The 17801-nt window shown below is 40.8% G+C and overlaps 1 protein-coding gene across 1 annotated transcript in view; it reads right to left on the bottom strand.

Annotated features, from left to right (window-relative positions):
* The window catches only part of LOC104540510 (tetratricopeptide repeat protein 7A-like), a 94388-nt gene that overhangs the window by 14726 nt on the left and 61861 nt on the right, over positions 1-17801 (bottom strand). The window contains 2 exon segments of the mRNA XM_010184339.1: positions 3160-3257; positions 7154-7270. Of these exon segments, the coding sequence (XP_010182641.1) occupies positions 3160-3257; positions 7154-7270 (215 nt within the window).

The raw sequence follows: 17801 nt of genomic DNA, 5'->3' as shown, positions 1-17801 counted from the left end.
GTGCAGTCTTTCTCTTTTTAACTGCTCCACTAGACAGAATATAAACTTCACATTTTACAATAAAGCTCTCCACGTATTTTGGAAAGAAATCATAAAAATAACAAAATTGATTTTGTTGTGATGAGCTCTGCATATAAGCCACACAAACTATATCTAAATAATTTTAAAGCACCATTCTAGTGTTGTTATAAGACAAGAAGGTCCAAGTTTAATGTTTTGCATCCATCAAAAAACTGCTATCAAAATAGAAATGTACCTCAGCAGATTTACTAGGCTTATAAGAAACACAGAATTCCCCAGCCTAAATCACTTCAGGCAAGAGCATTATAAGATAAGACTAAATCAGAAAAAGAATGAAATGGCAAGGCAGCTGACTGATATGGGTGAATTTAGTTAGGAACACTGCTTCAGTTAGGAGAAGATAAAGAAAATAAAGAGGAATTAATCTTCCTCGCAACAGACCTAAAATTCTGGCACAGCAAATAATCTCATTGTGGTCTAACTGAGGGAGAGGCCAGTGTCAAACCCGGACGCAGTAACTCCCCCCTTCAGTGACGAACCCAGAGAACACAGAGTGCCTGTGCGTTACAGCGATACTGCCACACACTCCCGGGGGATTTCACAATGGAAGCCCGTTCCCTAAATATGCAAAAAAATCAGACCTCTTCTCTCCTTCAAAGCAGCCAGCCACAGCTGCAGCTCCTGGGATGCACAAGGGCCAGAGGGGCTGGAGCTGTACTCCCCAGTCTCACCTCCTTCTACCTTCAGAGAGGCTCCCAACCGGCACAGCAGACCCAGCTGCCTCTCCTCTGCAGATGGAGAACAGCAGCACCTAGAGCCTGCAGAGCAGGGAGCCACAGACCGTTGCTGAAATCAGCCAGTGCCAGTCCTGTGCTAAGGCGGATGGCACGATTTCAGTGCAAGTCCCATCCTTATGACCACTGTGGGTGCAACCATGTTAGCATGGAAACGCAGATTCTTGAAGTGGAGGAAGAATAAATTTCTTGGTGAAAACCAAACTGCATTCAGTGCAAATCACTTTATGCATCTGAAAAGCTGGTTTAAAGCTTATACTTTACATTAATTTCTTCATTCTGGCAGGCAGTGCCATGGCACACAGCATTTTCTGCTGAACTACGGCTGCTCCATTGCATGCTGGCTGCTAGAGTTGGGCTAAGAGCAGGCTGGAACTAGTATCCAACCCAGGTGCTTTTTGAGGAGGGCACTGCATAGAGACCTAACGTGCCAGACCTTTACTGTGACTCTGGAGGAGGTGCTGGAGGTTTGCAGCAGAGGAACGAGCACGAGGCAGGAGTGAGGTCTTAGAAGGGTGGCATACCAGCACATCAAAATATTACAGGCTCTGCTGGTAACAATTTGGCCTCAAAAATCCCAAACCATGCTGTGAAGTGCGTGCAGCCTAAATGTAGCCACACTCCTTCCTCCAGACAACAAAGCAAAGCAAGAGATCTCCAGAAGAGCATTGGATCCACACCCAGAATGCCTTTTATACATCATTAAGCATCAGCTAGAGCTGAAGGGGCAGGGATGCCTAATAATGCCTAGTGACTGATGGATTCTGCAAACTACCTACAGTGTTTTCCAAACCATTTTCATATATTCACTGAAATGGAACGTCCATTTTACTGCCCAGCATCAGAGATGACACGATATATTTCAAAAATCTTCACAATTATCCTCAAGTGATGACTATCCTAAGTGATTTTGTATCACCAGGAAACTTTCACGTCATATCCACTCCCTTGTCCAGTTATTTTTTTAATATGTCAAAGAGCACACATTCATTTAGTATATCTTCTTCATTTATCTATGCTGAATTTGGCCTGTTCTCTTTAATTAAACTGAAGACTACAGAACACTGCCATATAAACAATGAGTAAAAAGATCTATACAAAATAGAGACTCATTTCAGCAAAGGGTAATAAAAGGGAAATGGAATAAACAGATTAAAAATTACATAAATATGTGTGTATAAAATCAGTAAAATTACAATGTCATAAATATAGACCCTAAGGGTTTAATGCTACAAACAAAAGAGCAGACATGGTGAATAATGTTTTGATGTTTGAACATTTGTATGCTCAAGATCTAACCTTGCAATGCTTTGTAACCACTGGTGGGTACAAATGGGAGTTAAATACACAAATTAATACAATTCATGTACTTAACACATAAGAACTTGTCTCCCATCTCAGCTGTATATGCTGAGCATGTGACTTCAGTTTTACCAATTCCAAACGTTCAAGATTAAGATTCAGACAAACCCTAATTCCCTAGCCCCAAAGCATGAGACCCGTTTAAGTGTTAGTTTAAAAAAAAATCTTCTTGTCCGGTTTCTGAGTCTGTGAGGTTCATCTTCTTTGCAAGGTTTTTTTTCTTCTACATCCACAAGGGTAGAAAGTTGCTTCCCTAAAAAACCCTTCAAGTTAAAAGGCAAGTTTCTCACATAATCATCTGATTTTGAGAGTCAGGGTTTTAAAGGAAGCACCAAATATCACGAGACTTCTGATAAAATCACAAGTCAGCAGCGTTCTCTGAAAGCTTCCATTCCCCTTCCTGCCAAGATTAGCTTTGATGTCTCAGTTATTTCCATCTGACTGTATCTGTTACTGTGAATGTGTATTTACCATAGAATAATGCATCACAAGGTTTATGTACAAATCCCAAAGCAAATCACCCTCTAATAGGAATAGACACTCTCACTCAGCTTTCCAAAGCCACAATAATAGTTTGCTTGATCAGGACTTCTAAAAAGGATTACATTTTTTTTTTCTTTGGGGGGAGGGGGGGGGAAGGAGGAGGAAAAAACAGGACTGAATGATACTGTTCTTGCAGAAGTATCGTGAACTCCCACCTAATACCTTTTATGCTCGTCTCAGAGAACGTGAAAGAAAGCTGGAACTCACCTCCTTGTTTCACACATGGGTAAGATGAAGTATAGACAAATCACAGTGACACGTTCTGTGGCAGAAATGGCTCTAGAGACAGATCTGGACCTCCTGACCACCAGTCCAGCAACAGGTGCGCAGCCCCACCACCAGCTTTCCCCCACCCCATCCCTCACCAAAGAAGACAAAACATTCCTCTCTCACAAAAGCATGCATTTAGGATGGGAAAGCACAAATCTTGTTTCCTCACCAGAATCGGTATCATGAGCATCTGGGAGTGTGAGATGCAGTCCGTTATGCTTTTTGATCACCGGTGTTTCGGTCACGCTACTTCCTTTCTCAGAGCCACTGTAAAGACACAAAACCATGTTACCTGGCCACCTTTCAGCAGTGAGAACACGTTCCCCTGTGAGCAGGCAACAGTCTCACCTAGCTGCCACCAGAACTGAAAACTCAAGCTTTCCAGCTTATTGAATGTGTTGTTTTAACACCCCTACTCTGGCAACGGACAGGGAGCTGAGACACAGTACCCAGCAAGAGCTCCAGGGCATGTGCCAGAATCAGTTTATTTGGCTGTTGAGGCTTTTGCAACACACTGGACAAGGAACATGCTGGCTGCTAGAAGCCTGACTAGAGGAGGCAGACCAGCAGCCACATGCCCAGGAGGGACCACTATCTGCTGGACTTGTCTGCAGAAGGATTTGTTCACAGCTCTGCCGTGCTGATCCTTTTTGAAACAGATCAATTACCACCTTCCACCCAGGTGCTAATTTCTTCATTTCAAAGGGATTATTTTCTCCTCTTCCACCTTTATTCTGTTCAAACAGAGAAGGAAGATAAAAGCTACCACAAAACACTGCTTTATGAAAGGAGGACTACCTGGTCTGCTCATCTACTAGACTTCTTTCCTCACAGGAAAGGTTTTCCAAAGGGAAACTCAAAAAAACCCCCTCAACCATGTGCCTAATGAAAAATCACTTAACCCAGATCCCCTGAGCCTTTCTGTCACCACATAGTCTGCCATTCCTCCAGGATCAGATGGTGATGATATGTCCTCTCATCATCCATTAAGGGACAAAATACCAAAAGGAAAAGTGACTGCCCTGGCTACTTTTTCTGGCACGCTTCCAAGCCTGCGGCTCAGCCCTCAGACAATGTTCCTCCCAGGAAACAAGCTGTCACAGAGTCAGGATTGCTGTGGACACCCCGTCTTCCAGTCTGATCAGTCTTTTGGTAGAGATTGCACAGGATTCTCTTGAATTTGCATTAATCTAGCTGAAGAATTTGCTTGGGACTGCTATTTGGTTTTAAACATAATTATTCTGTTACTGCAGAAAACAACAGCAAAAGATAAATCTAGTCTTGTCCTTCCCAGCTAACAATCCAGGACTGAAAGCCACTTACTGTCGTTCATCATAGTGGTAGTCATATTTACAATGGCTAATTAACCTTTTACTTAGGCTTTGGGATCAACCACTACAGTTTCTGTTAAAGGACCTTTGAATTCTTGGGCATTTGACTACACAAATCTCCAGCCTTGACCAGGCCTCCTTGTCTTCCATGCTGGTTTCCACACTGATACTGTGATTTTAGACTATCATGTGGTGACAGATACATGGGAAAATTAAATTCTCTGTCCCATGCCTCAGCCGTGCCTAGTCAGGATTAACTCAAGTGTAAGTACCCTGGCTGGGGGCTGCTGGTGGTACCGTAGGGGCATTTCTGTCATACTGGTGCACTGAATATGCAGGTACACAGCAGCTACGCTTGCAAATATTACTCCCATGAGGCGAGTACTGTTTTGATACAGCAGCCACCACCACAAAGTCACTGTTAAGGCTGGACACTGGCTTATGGGCCATAGTACTGCACGAAGGACAGATGAGGAGATCGGTGGATAGCGTAAAAACATAGTGAAAACTGACCATGGGAGAGCAGTGTTCTAAGAAGGCTTGATGAGGTGGCCTCATATAACAAAATGCCCCTCAGTACAGTCAACAGCATGGCCTTTTAACTGGGAAAACAGACTGAAATCCCAGCCTGAAAAGCAGGTGGACTGCATTGTGCAAAACAGCCACTCCCGACAGCTTTATTTGCTATGCTGGAGAAGGGCTGAAAGTGACCTACTCCTTCAAAGCTGCAGTACAAGGCCTTCAGCCAAGAAAGCTTTTCCATGCACCATGGAAGGGACAGTAGCCAGATGATTTGCCTTGCGCATCCAGTGCTGGAAAGGCTGACAGTGGGACAAGTTGCCACTTCATTGCCCATGTTTTTAAAAGGTAGTTGAGACAGTGGGTAAAATGGTGACAAAAATTGCTGAAGGAAACACTTGATTGTGAGAGACTGCAGAGGTACCAGTTTATCAGAGAGAAGACAAGAGGGGACTTGAGCATGGCATATGAATAACTGCCTGGGGAGAAAATACTGGGCCCTGAAAAGACCCTTTAGTCTAGCAGTCAAAGAAAGATTGCAAGCCAGGAAACTTAGGCCAGACAAATGCAAGCAAATGTAACTAAAGTGCAATTTAATTCTGTAGGCGATTAGCTGCTGATTGAATACATGAAGTATTGGGTGCAACAGCTTGCAACTTTAAGTAAATACAGGCTTCTCTTTTCCAAGAAGCCTTAAAAATATGTCTGTATCCACGTCTCACTGAAAAGAATCCCCAGTAATTTCCTTCGCAAGCCCAACCTGGAATATTTTACATATTTGTTAGCTGATACTGCTGCAATCTGCTTAATACAAGGTGCTTCCTGGGTCACAGAATCTAGTCTGAAACTGCAGGTACCAAGTTCATTCTTGTTAACTTCCAAGAGTACTTCCCAATACAAAATGCTTTATGAAGTACTTTTTAAGGAAGCCAAAAAGACCCACTGGGAATAGCAGTGAAATACACATTAGACTTCCTAAAAGCAAAAGCAAAGCAATTTGTTTAGGCTTCTATGGCTAAAGCTTATCAAAAGCCTCTAACGCTATTGCATCTTGGGGTTTTAAGTATAACAGCCAAAGCACAGCTTGGGATCTGAATGCAGTCCAAATGTCTGATTTTCAATGTACTCTCTTCACGCAGGCTTGCAGCCCCCCACCCCTTGCAAGAGTAAATCTTACTCAGTCATAATTGTTCAGTGTGGATTTGATCAGCTTCATGAAGACTAGTCATGGGTATAAAGATTATTCATGTGAGAGGTACATGATTGGATCCTTAGCTAAATAGACTAAGGCCTAAGGAAATCAAGGACTCCAGCCTGAGAGAGACCATTTCTCTGCTGCTGTATCTTGATTTTTGTGTATGGTCTGCTGCTCATTAGCTAAACCAACAAGGAATAACTAATAATCCCTCTAGGACAACTTGTATATAGGCATGCATCATTCTGTACATATACTTGTGGTGTTTATAAAGCTTATGTAAATGCATACAGAAAATTATAAACAATACAAACTTCATTGGTCTGGTGTTGTGACTGTCGCCATCAAGCATGCTGTCCTTCCCATCAAACACAGCCTCTATGGACCTTACACATGAGAGATAAGTACAGTCTTGGGATAACATTCCCAAGACAGTTGTACAGTGTAATCTTGACTAGGACAATATCCAAAGGGTGTGGGAAGGAAGAAAACCCAACCTGGTAACTTTCACATTTTCTAAACTTTTCTTTCAGGAGGGAAGCAGATGACAGGGAGGGAACAAACAGGGAATCCACTACTGTTTAAATGCAGATTTACTAGGACAGGGGAAGGGAAAAAGATATTACATCCTTCACTCCTTTCCTTGCCCAGTTAGCACCAGACTACGCAACTGGCTTGCAACCACATAGTCTTGGCCATGTGCCTTTCCTTGGCTTACTTGTTCAGGGCTGTGTTACCCCCACACATTCCTGCATGGTGCCAACTGCTGCAGACTGTGAACAATCACTGATGGATGCTCAGCACTATTGGGGGAAAAAAAATAATTTGCCCTCCATTCTGGACATCTTATGGATAGAGATGTTTAGACATTCAGATCAGTAACTCCTGCTTCAAACTGCTTCTTCAATCTTAAAATCTTGAGGGCTGTTTGTTTTTTTCTTTAACTCATGGCTATTAAAATCTTGCCTTTTTAAATCACAGCTAGAACTGTTATTTATGTTTCTTTTTAAACAGTACTGTTTATTACTCTTTGCAAAAGAATTTAAGTATCTATACAACTACAGAAGATAACTGCATCTCCATCATAAAATCTGAACTTGTTAGCATAGAAAGCCTACCTGTGCTGTAAAACATTATATACCATCTGCCACATCTGCAACATATGTCTGCATGTCACCAGAGCCTCTTCAGGTCCTTTATGTATCCATTCCAGTTTTACTTTGGTGAAGAGTAAGCTGCAAGATGAAAAATAATAACTTCTGGTTTATTGGCATCTCAAAAATGTGGAGAATCAGTATCACTCTAGCGAGATTCTGGCAGACAGCATTTTTACTTGCTTTGTATGTACAGCAATAAAAGAAAACACTGTGGCACGAAACATTTCATTTGGCTCAACTTTGATTCCCCACAAGGAGATGAGAGGATTAACAATATTCCTCAGCTGCAGTCAAATTTGCGTCACAAAGTTGGCAGGACAGTGTTAAAAGCAATGCATTGCAAAGCTAACAAGGTGAAGCATATAGTGAATCTCATTTTATTTTGGACAGCATTAAAAACAGAATAAAAAAGAACTGCCATAATACATATGTCAGACTGTTTTCTTACTCTGGCATCTTCTTCTAGCACTGGCTTATATAATAAATTTCAGACAAAAAACCCGACACACTTAATACACGCAGACAATTATGTAATGCCTCACAGGAAGGAAACACCACTTCTTAACCCCAGCTGGCGATCATCTTGTGCCCGTAGGCAAAACAGCTGATAGCCCTTGTACATTCTTGTTCTAGGTAGTGTAACTGCTGCTACTATTCTTATACCTAGAGAATACGTACTCGCACAGACACTGGAATTCAGCAGAATTAGGTCACACAGAGGTTAGAAGACAGATTCAGCAATGACACAACCTACCACTTGCTGCTAGTATGGCTTTGCATCCTGTACAACACCCATTTTATTTAATTGCCAAGATGATTGAATTTATTTCTTATTTACTAACGCAAATTTTCTTCTCTGCTTTAAATGTTTTCATAGTCCAAGATCTACACATTTTGAATTAGCTTGATGTAGCTAGTGATTAATCCACTCAATACACACATATGTACGTACATGCACACAACATTATCAGCTGAATGTTAAAAATCCTAAAACCAGTTTTGTGAATGCAGGCTCCTGGAGAATCCAAACACCTTCAGAAAGAGACAACAGCACCTGCATAGATTATGTCAGAGAAGACTTTGCAGCTGAATAAGAGATCCTTCACTTGCAGTAATTAGAAATCTGCAGCCAAGGCTCTATGGTGCATATCTCCAGTAATGTGCTAAAATGGCAGTCCCATTCTGCAGTAAAAAATGGTGGGGGAGGGAGCGGAAAATCACCAAAATGTAGCCCAACTGTATCAACTGCTACAGGAAAATCTGCTCATGGTCACTGCTACCATTTAACCTCACAGGACAAGCATTCAATTAAATTCTCCAAGTACAAGCTTAGGCTAGGAAAGGAAGAACAAGATTCATAACTAAGGGCATTTGTCTTTGTCCTTTACTATTTTATATCCCTACTCTATGTTTACCTTTGATTGTCTTGTTAGTGATCTAAGCAACAAAAATACTTATAAAAACTTCCCCTGCTTTTACAGATGCTGATCCCGTAATGGAAAGGAAGTGCCTTTATTATGATTCAGGTAGTTATTCTTGGTCTAGATCCATGGACAGATCAAAAATTTTGTCAGGGCAAAGAAAACAACGGTATCTGGAGTAAAAACAAGACTGAATTCACTGGAGGGTTTAGCAATGGAAACTGGCCAGTGGTGCATGCTGCTCTGTATCCCTTAGTTAACTGGGCTCCTAAGAACAAAGCTTGTTTTAATACAACTGACTACAGAATCAATCACATAGGAGCAAGGAATATATAGCACACTAGAAAGTTGGCAGGTTATACCCTGGAGTGCAACAATATTATAAAAGACAGCTTCACGAACATGAAGTTCCTGAACAACAATGCAGTTAAGAGGACAAGCAACCCTTAGCATCCATATACGGACAAACAGTCAAGTAGGAGCTGGAAGATGTGGTTATTCCTGTTCACAGCTTCAGCAAGGTACTTACTACAATCCCGTTTCTAGTTCTGGCTCTTGAACCCCAAAAGACGACTAAAAATGGGATGAGGTTCAGAAAAAGGTTATGCAAGTGATCTGAAGGCTAGAAAAATATATTTCATCAGAGGCTTAAGGAGCTCAGTTTACTTGGTTTAACAGAGAAGCAGCAAAGATTATTTTGTCCAAGCCTGCAAGCAACTACATGGAGAAGTACCTAATTATGAGTCTTTGATCTGAAAGAAAAGGTATCAAAAACTCCACAGATTTGTTGGAAGCTGAAACTAGTCAAACGGACATTTATAAGTAAATGCAGACACATAACTATCACAGAAAATCATCTTTGCAGTAGCTATCTTTGTGTGCACAGTAAATTCTGTAGTCTTTAATGCATTTTCAGCAAAACAGGATAACATATGGAAAACAATGGTAACGCACAAATAGAAGCTATGGTCTTGATGCATAGGCTCATGAGCAAGCTTCTTTGGACTGCGCTGTGCAGAGGGGTGAGACTGCAGCATCACCTTCCTTCTGGCAATTACTCCTATTAAATATATTCTGTTAGTCCAAGAAACAACCACATTGAACGATCTATGGCATTTTAAGCATACAGAATGCTTCATAAACCACTACAAACTTTCAAAATTAAAGACTTTCTGAAGCACTGTATGATCCTCCTTGCAGCAGAAGAGTGGTGGTCGAGGAGCCTGAGGCCTAGAATATTAGATCTCTGACTAACTGCACGCTTTTGAATCCTGTAAGACACTACTCAATATTAATGAAATAGAAGAATATAGGAAAGAAAACCCTATTAGCAGTCAAACTGCTATACTGGAGAGTTATATTAAGGGTTCCTTCTCCTTTTCACATTAGTAGGGATATAGATGGCTTTGTTATCAGCAGGCAATTAAAATCACTATATAGTGTATTTAAACATTGCAGTTAAACATTGAAAAGAAACCTATCAAGTTCTTCTCTCTATCACTCTGCTGCTTACTGCTTACAGTGAGTATATGTCAACTTCTTTGGATGAAGATGCAATGTTTTGTCTCAGGAGAGAGAACAACTAGTGAAACATAAGAAAAAACTCAAATCTCTCCCAAAAACAATGAAATGTCACCACAATATTATCACCAGTTGTAAGGCACCAGCACACAGAGGTTAAAAAAAAATATCATGCAACTTCAGCAGCTGTCTCTGCAGTGCAACGCTTCCAGATCTTGAAGATATCATGCGCTGTTAGCTATTGTGGTAACTCATCTTTGGAATAGTGCTATTCACGCTCCCATGTAAAAATGTAATGAACCAAACAAAACGGCAAGTGGGAAAAATGTAAGTGGCAAAAGGAACCAAACCATACTGACAGCAGTAGTTAACAGTGCAATTAAACATGATAATTAAAAGATGGAAATACAAATCAGGACATCAGGTAGTATGTGCTATACACTGTTTGTGTTTCTCAGCTTCTAGTAAGTTTAATAACAGCAAAAACAGATAAATAAAAACCTAGGGAAAACATAAGTATCACTTATCTTGAGCTTATTATTACTGAGATAGCACTCTTGCTACAAATAAATCTAATGAGTACTGTGTCATATCATTGACTGTGCCCAACTCTCAGGGGCGTAAATAAAAATTACGTATGCACAGATCTCACCTTATTATATTTTCTTAATATCATTTTACCGTACTTTCATATGATGCTTTTAGTATTAAGCAGAGCAGACTTAAAGAGATTCAACAAATAAAAATAGCTCCAAGATTATCAATACAGTCACTGGTAATTCTGTTAGCCTCTGAAAATGAAAACAGATTTGGGCTAAAGCAAATTGAAACAATGGAAAATAACCAGTGCTTACTCTGGATACCAGATTCTAAAGCTCCCTCTCAGAAGAGGTTTTCTTTTATCACATATGTGGACAGCATATAGGAAATCTTCTATTCTCTGAGGTAACGTCAGGTAACTGCCACAAGCAAACATACATATATATCACATTAACTCTGGCAAATTAAAATCTGCGTATGGTTGACTTTGCTGAGATAGAAAGCTCTAAAAATTCAAAATTACGCTTCCCAAATATCAAAATTTCAGTAGTATAAATGACATAAATATCATAATACGGCATGCATTGACAAAAAAGTAAGGACTGGAATACTGGAAGGTCTATGAAAATTTTCAGCAGCAAACAAGCTGCTTTAGTTGATTTCAGGAAATATTCCACATCTGTCTTCATAAAGACTGATTTCAGCTGCTGATTTCACCACATCTCAAGGCCTGGCCACATACACCTACTTAGCCTTCCTGAGAGTCTTCTAATCCTACATGACTAAATGCTCAGGCTTTAAGTTCTTTAATACGACCTGTGAAGAAGAGCTGCAGTTCTTTCCCATCATTGACAATCTAATTATTGAGGTTTGATAGTTAATACTTATTATCAGAAGGTTTCACATGAGCATACGGTATACTATAAATGCTTGTGGGCACATCTGTGGAAGAAGTTGTAAGTTGCTATGTTTAGTAATAACCTAACGACTACGTTATGGATGCCATAGGACTATATACATATTTATTAATCAGTTAATTATTGGGAGTTTTTCAAGCTGCTTTAAAATGGAATTTTAAGTATCAAATGTAGCCCTTTATACATTTATACAGCATCACAATGGGATCTCTGTGCCCTATCATTTAAGAAACAAATAATCCTTGCCCATGGCAGGGGAGTTAGACTGGATGATCTTTAAGGTCCCTTCCAACCTAAACCATTCTATGACTCTATGATTCTATGAAACAATAACACATTCCACTCATTTCAAGGTTGAGAGACTAAATTAGAAATAATGAGTCTTATGTAGTTATTTATCTATCTGTTTTGCCATTCACTGGCTGCTTATAACCCTCCCAGTTTTTCAGACCTTGTCAGCAGCTGCTCAGAGATGTACATGTCTTCGAGCTTTACCAGGGCCATCATTCCCCGAAGTCTTTCATTATTTCCCCAGATTTGTCTACCTACACACACAGATGCTGGGTTATTTTGGATTTTGAATACAAAAGGAAACAAAACAAAACACCAAAACCAGCAGCAGCGTGTCCCAATTCACAGAGACAATTATGTATATTAGCATGAAGATACTAAACTTCTGCAACTAATATTTGTACTTTCTTTCTTTCGTTCATTAAATGACAGGATGCATGTGTCTGTTTGTTTGTGTGTGTTTACAGCATTTGCCTGGAGAGGGAAACCAGAATCCCAGTCACAGCTCTGAGGACAGCAAATGACTGATTGATGGGGTGTTGCAGCAGCACGCAAGTGCCACTGGACAGCAGAGACCAGCTCACCCTCCTACCTCTTTGAAGCCCAGATAAATATTGCACACCAGCTGCAATGAAAAGCAGAGGAATGCCACAACCTGGATGGCAGACAGCCCCAAGATGCTCTCTAAGGAACTGGAAGGCATGGATTCAAACCCCCTACGCTTTCATCACTGAACTCCTGAATTAGTTTCTTTCCCTTTAAGGTAACAGATGCAAAGGGATAGAATGCAGGTAGATAGAGGATATGGACTGATCTAACAGAGCTGGAAAGAGGATGGAGGTGATAAGAAGAATTATCAAAGTTTTGGAACACTTTTGATAGATGGAAATAGTAAATAGACTCCTCAGGTTGGAAAAGAAGCTGAGAGATGAATCATGAATAGCAAGAAGATGATCAGGAAATCAAAGCAGCCTGTGTTGTTTCAATGAAAGTAGTAAGGAATAGCCAATAAAGCAATCAAGCAGTGTACTTAAAATGAACAAGTGAAGTGGTTTTTCATACAACACAAAAGTAAAGTGCAAACCTCATTGCTACAGGATGTTCTGGAGCAGACACATAAATAGGTTCAAAAAGGGATTAGATAAATTCACGGATGACAGGCCCATCAGAGGCATTAAACACAACCTAATGCAACCTCTGGCTCTGAAAGCCTCTGAACCACTCAGCTGACAGAAGCAGGGATGACATATGAGGGGTAGGATCATCCTACTGCCACGCTTCTACATGCTTTTCCCAGTGCACTCACCAGACACCCTGCTGAAGACAGACAAGCCCTTAGTTTGATCAAGAATGGCCATTCTTACATTTTGATATGGCAGAAATATGATTGCAGCCCATGTTCTTTTTATAACCAGTGTTGTCTGGTCTTGTTTTACCTGCCAGTGCAAGAGAACGGTGTATCTGGAACTGTAGTATCTTCACAGCTAATTAGCTGCTCAGTTTATCAGTTGCTGAGTTTAGCTTCAGTGGTGAGTCACCTGTACAAGCCAATTAATTCATGTATACTCTTTCACCATAACCATTACAGTGCCATTAACCTTCCTAGAGCACCTGCTCCAGCCCTAGTCACATTATGGATAAGAAAGCTGGCAAAATCGGAAAGCTGCTTTTAATCTCCTGCATTTTTGTTGAAAAAAATCAACATCAAAGTTGCTGTCTTCTCAAATAACTCAGTGCTTCTTGCAGTGTCCTGACATTTAAGGGCACATTCCCTAGTTAAATTAATGCCAGCAGCGCTGACTGCAACCTCCTTTTATAACTTCATTCTGTGCCATGTTATCTATCATTTTTTTTTAAATTGATCATATACTTTTACAGACAGACAGTCCTTTTTTTTGATGGCTCCCTGCCCATTTATGCCCGAATATGAACAAAAAATAAAAACAAGCAGGCTGGTAGCATATCCAAAGAACTGTTGACTTCATCTTCCCAGCCCAGGAAAAGTCGCAGACCCAGAGCTGACATCTCCTTTAGAAAAATGTCCTGCTCAGAGCCCCAGTCTTGCGTGACAACAGCAATCCAGCTCATCTTGCACCACGAACTATGACTGCAAGAGCACAACCCATGGTCTCAGCTTTCAGAGAGGCAGATTCACAGAATAACACAGAATCACAGAACGTTAGGGATTGGAAGGGACCTCAAAAGATCATCTAGTCCAATCCCCCTGCCGGAGCAGGAACACCTAGATGAGGTTGCACAGGAAGGTGTCCAGGCGGGTTTTGAATGTCTCCAGAGAAGGAGACTCCACAAGCTCTCTGGGCAGCCTGGTCCAGTGCTCTGTCACCCTCACTGAGAAGAAGTTTCTTCTCAAATTTAAGTGGAACCTCCTGTGTTCCAGCTTGTGCCCATTACCCCTTGTCCTATCATTGTTTGTCACCGAGAAGAGCCTGGCTCCATCCTCGTGACACTCACCCTTTAAATATTTATAAACATGAATGAGGTCTCCCCTCAGTCTCCTCTTCTGCAAACTAAAGAGACCCAGCTCCCTCAGCCTTTCCTCATAAGGGAGATGCTCCACTCCCTTGATCATCTTTGTAGCCCTACGCTGGACTCTCTCCAGCAGTTCCCTGTCTAGGCTATTTAAATGTTTACATGATGAAGACAATGTGCTAGGCTTAGCCTCCTGACACAAGGCTCCTGCACATGGAGTAAGTGAGAAACAGAAGAGGCGATCGGAAAAGCTAATGCTGTAGCACAACCTGATAGAGACTGCAGAGCAAAAACAAATGAGCAGCTACTAGCAGGGCTCAGCTCCAGGTGTTGTTTCTTGGACTTCCTCCTCCTGTAAGCTGCAGCATGCACCTCATGGCAGAAGGGCCTCCTGTCAGTCAGGTGAAAGTCCTGCCGATGGACTTTGTTGTGTATCTCTGCATGGACCCAAACATCGCTTCCCAAGCCAAACATGTCTGCAGCCAGTCCAGCAAGCTCATGCATCTATTTCAGCACTCAGCTTCATCAAATTTCCTTGTGACGAAGAGAGCAGCTTTGAGTCAATATTGATGTGGCCCATCCAGAAACTGCTACCTAGACTGAAAGGAGGCCTGGTAACAAACCCACTTTATCTGCTAAACCCAGGCAAGTTGTCACTTAAAGGAAAAACAACAACTAAGTAATAGTCTACTGAAAGAAAAAGCACAGTAATTTGCTGGAAGAACAACAACAAAAAAAGCAATGAATGTCTTCCTCATCTTCACCTTTCTTCAGAATCAAGCCATATCTAGTCATATCCAAGATAAGAAGGGACAAAAAAAAAAAAAAGGGTGATCAGAATTGTCTCCTTTCCTTTTGTTTAGAGCATTCTTTTTGAATCAAAGACTCATTATATTTTGCTTTTTGTCAACAGTGTAGGAATCAAGCTAATTGTCAGTAGAGCTCAAAGAACCTGTCCTCTCACCCTGTCTTACCCAGGATCCTTTGGGTGACACACCTGAAAAGAGTTTTTATCAACTTCTCACCCTGATAAGGAACTGACAACAAAATGATTATGTCATCACAAATCATATGCATTTCAGTCCACATATCACCTGAATAAAGACAAAAATAATTTTCACAGTTATACGTTTTACAGCAAAATCTAGAAAAAAAGAAGTTACCAGTTTTGCTATCTAGAGTGTTTACATCAACTTTTTATACACAATTTCCCTTTGTAAGGACAGAGCATTAGATGTTCCCTTACAACACTTCAGAAGATGTTAAACTGAAGTTTAATCTGCAAGTTCCCCCTCAATGCCATATTGTGAATTGTATTTTCTCTGACAGGCTCCAACTACACACTGGACACTGCATGAGCACATTTGAAAACTGGGGCCAGATCTCAAGCATCCAAGGGCAGGAGTGTAGAGGTCTACCCCACATTTAATTTCAGTCATGAATTCAGTAGGAGTTCAAGGCATAGCTTCTCCAGAAGCTCTGATTCCTGGCACTTAACTTTAGGTGAATTGGTGCAGTCTCTCATTTGGGAGTGGAAACAGACACCTACGTGGCAGTGTGCAAATGTCAATGCAATCTCAGAGGCGCACTGGAAACCATGGTCCACTGTATTTCGCCTGTGGTGGAAGCAGGGCCAGTATTCAACAGCTTAGGCTGGGGACATGGGGGAGCTATACTCCATTTCTCACTCTCATGTGGCTTCTTGGCCAGAGTTGGCCATGTCGCTTCAGCTCCCTGTGCTTTGATTCTTCTAACTGCAGAGCAGATAACAGGAATGACCTTTGCAAAGCATTCAGAAAACAATGTTCTTCTTTATTGCCTTCCCTATATCCTTTTAATCTCTTAATACTGATGCTCTCAACTTCAGAGTTATTTGTGGACAGGAAAGAAAGCAAGTTGAGTTCCTCTGTACATGACATCACTTTTAAAACATTTTCTTATCTGTTGGGCCTGATTCTTCAGAATTTCATCAGATGTGCCCCCAGGTAAATCCATCCAGCCCTGATTAAACAGGAATTCATTTGGAAGGGCAAAGCTAAGAACATCACCACAACCCACTGAAAGAATTCTTATTTACACTAACAGAAAAGGAAACCAGGCCTAAGGTCCCTAATTGCTGAGCTGAGATCCCGCCAGACAAGAAAAGAGCATTAACAGGACAAAGTTGAAGTACTCAATATGCTGCCAACACTTCCTGTCCCCAAAGACTGCAGAACTGGATGCCTCACATACACTTCCAAACTGTTGTACTTCTCAGAAAAGCTTCTAGGACATGCAGCTGAGGCAGCTTTTAGAGGAAAAGATACCAGGAATCTGGCTAATAAAGTAACATTTGACATCAACCTTTGAGTCACCTCAACCTGTAACCAAGATCACATCTTCTGTCTAGAAAGCTATGTCAGAATCCTGACTCATGCATTTAAAATAGAGTGAAATATCTTCTAATTAACCCAGTGTCATGGTAATAAAAAGTGATGGCATACTTATATTAGTTTTATAAATTATGCAACAAAATACAGTAAAGCAGACCCCACCACATAGGATTGATACAAAATTTCTACTTAACTTGACACATTGAGTGTTATTGGTGCTTGGAGCCAATAGTTTGAAACTGCATCACACCCACACTGTATTAGTAAATTAGAACCACACAAAATTTGGCTTTGATATAAAAACAATAGGCTTAGTGTAAAATAAGCTTTTCTTTTTCGAAACACATTACACAATGTTGTTAAACAGATCTCACTCTTTCTATCATTTTATTTTGGGGCAATATAATTTATGCCACTTTGGCAGTACTCCAGCAAAGCACTTGTAAGAGGTTTTATTTAAGCATATGAGTAGTCCTGCTGGAGTCAACAAGAAGTCAGTTATCCTTCTCCTTAAAACAAAGCATGCTCTTAAGAACCTTGGTAGATCCAGCTCTTTATGAGGAGAAGGATTATGAGTCTTTTCTAACTGCTTAACTTTGCAGAGGACAAAGCATAAACGTGAATAACACAAGAAGGGCCAGAGTCTGCTAATACTTAGTGCTATCTGCATGTCTCAGCGGAGGTGAAAAAGACAGAAATCCATCTGAATTTCACTGTAGGATACTGGTTCTGGGGCACATGTGGGCACGTTTCAACATATGTTCTGGCTAAGACAGCCCAGAATAAAATTATCACAGTTCAGAGGCAGCGCTTTTTAGAAGAGGAGCTTGTTGCGTGAGAGATGGAGAAGAAGGTTTCTATGCTAGCTTGAAAAAAAAAAGATAGCGAAAGACAGGCTTAAAAGGTGAAATAAGTGACAGAAGTGAAAAAAGAAAAAAGCTACTTCATTTCAGAAAAAACCCACATAATCTAGAAAAAAACGTGTGTTGTGATAAGTACAGAGAAAACTGCTAGCTTTACCAAAGACAATCCTAGAGAAAGAAATGGATATTTAGAA

The sequence above is a fragment of the Mesitornis unicolor genome, unplaced genomic scaffold, assembly GCF_000695765.1.
Source record: "Mesitornis unicolor isolate BGI_N332 unplaced genomic scaffold, ASM69576v1 scaffold22615, whole genome shotgun sequence".
Taxonomy (NCBI): domain Eukaryota; kingdom Metazoa; phylum Chordata; class Aves; order Mesitornithiformes; family Mesitornithidae; genus Mesitornis; species Mesitornis unicolor.
Note: the sequence above shows the minus strand (reverse complement) of the source record. Positions and strands in the feature narration are given on the sequence as shown.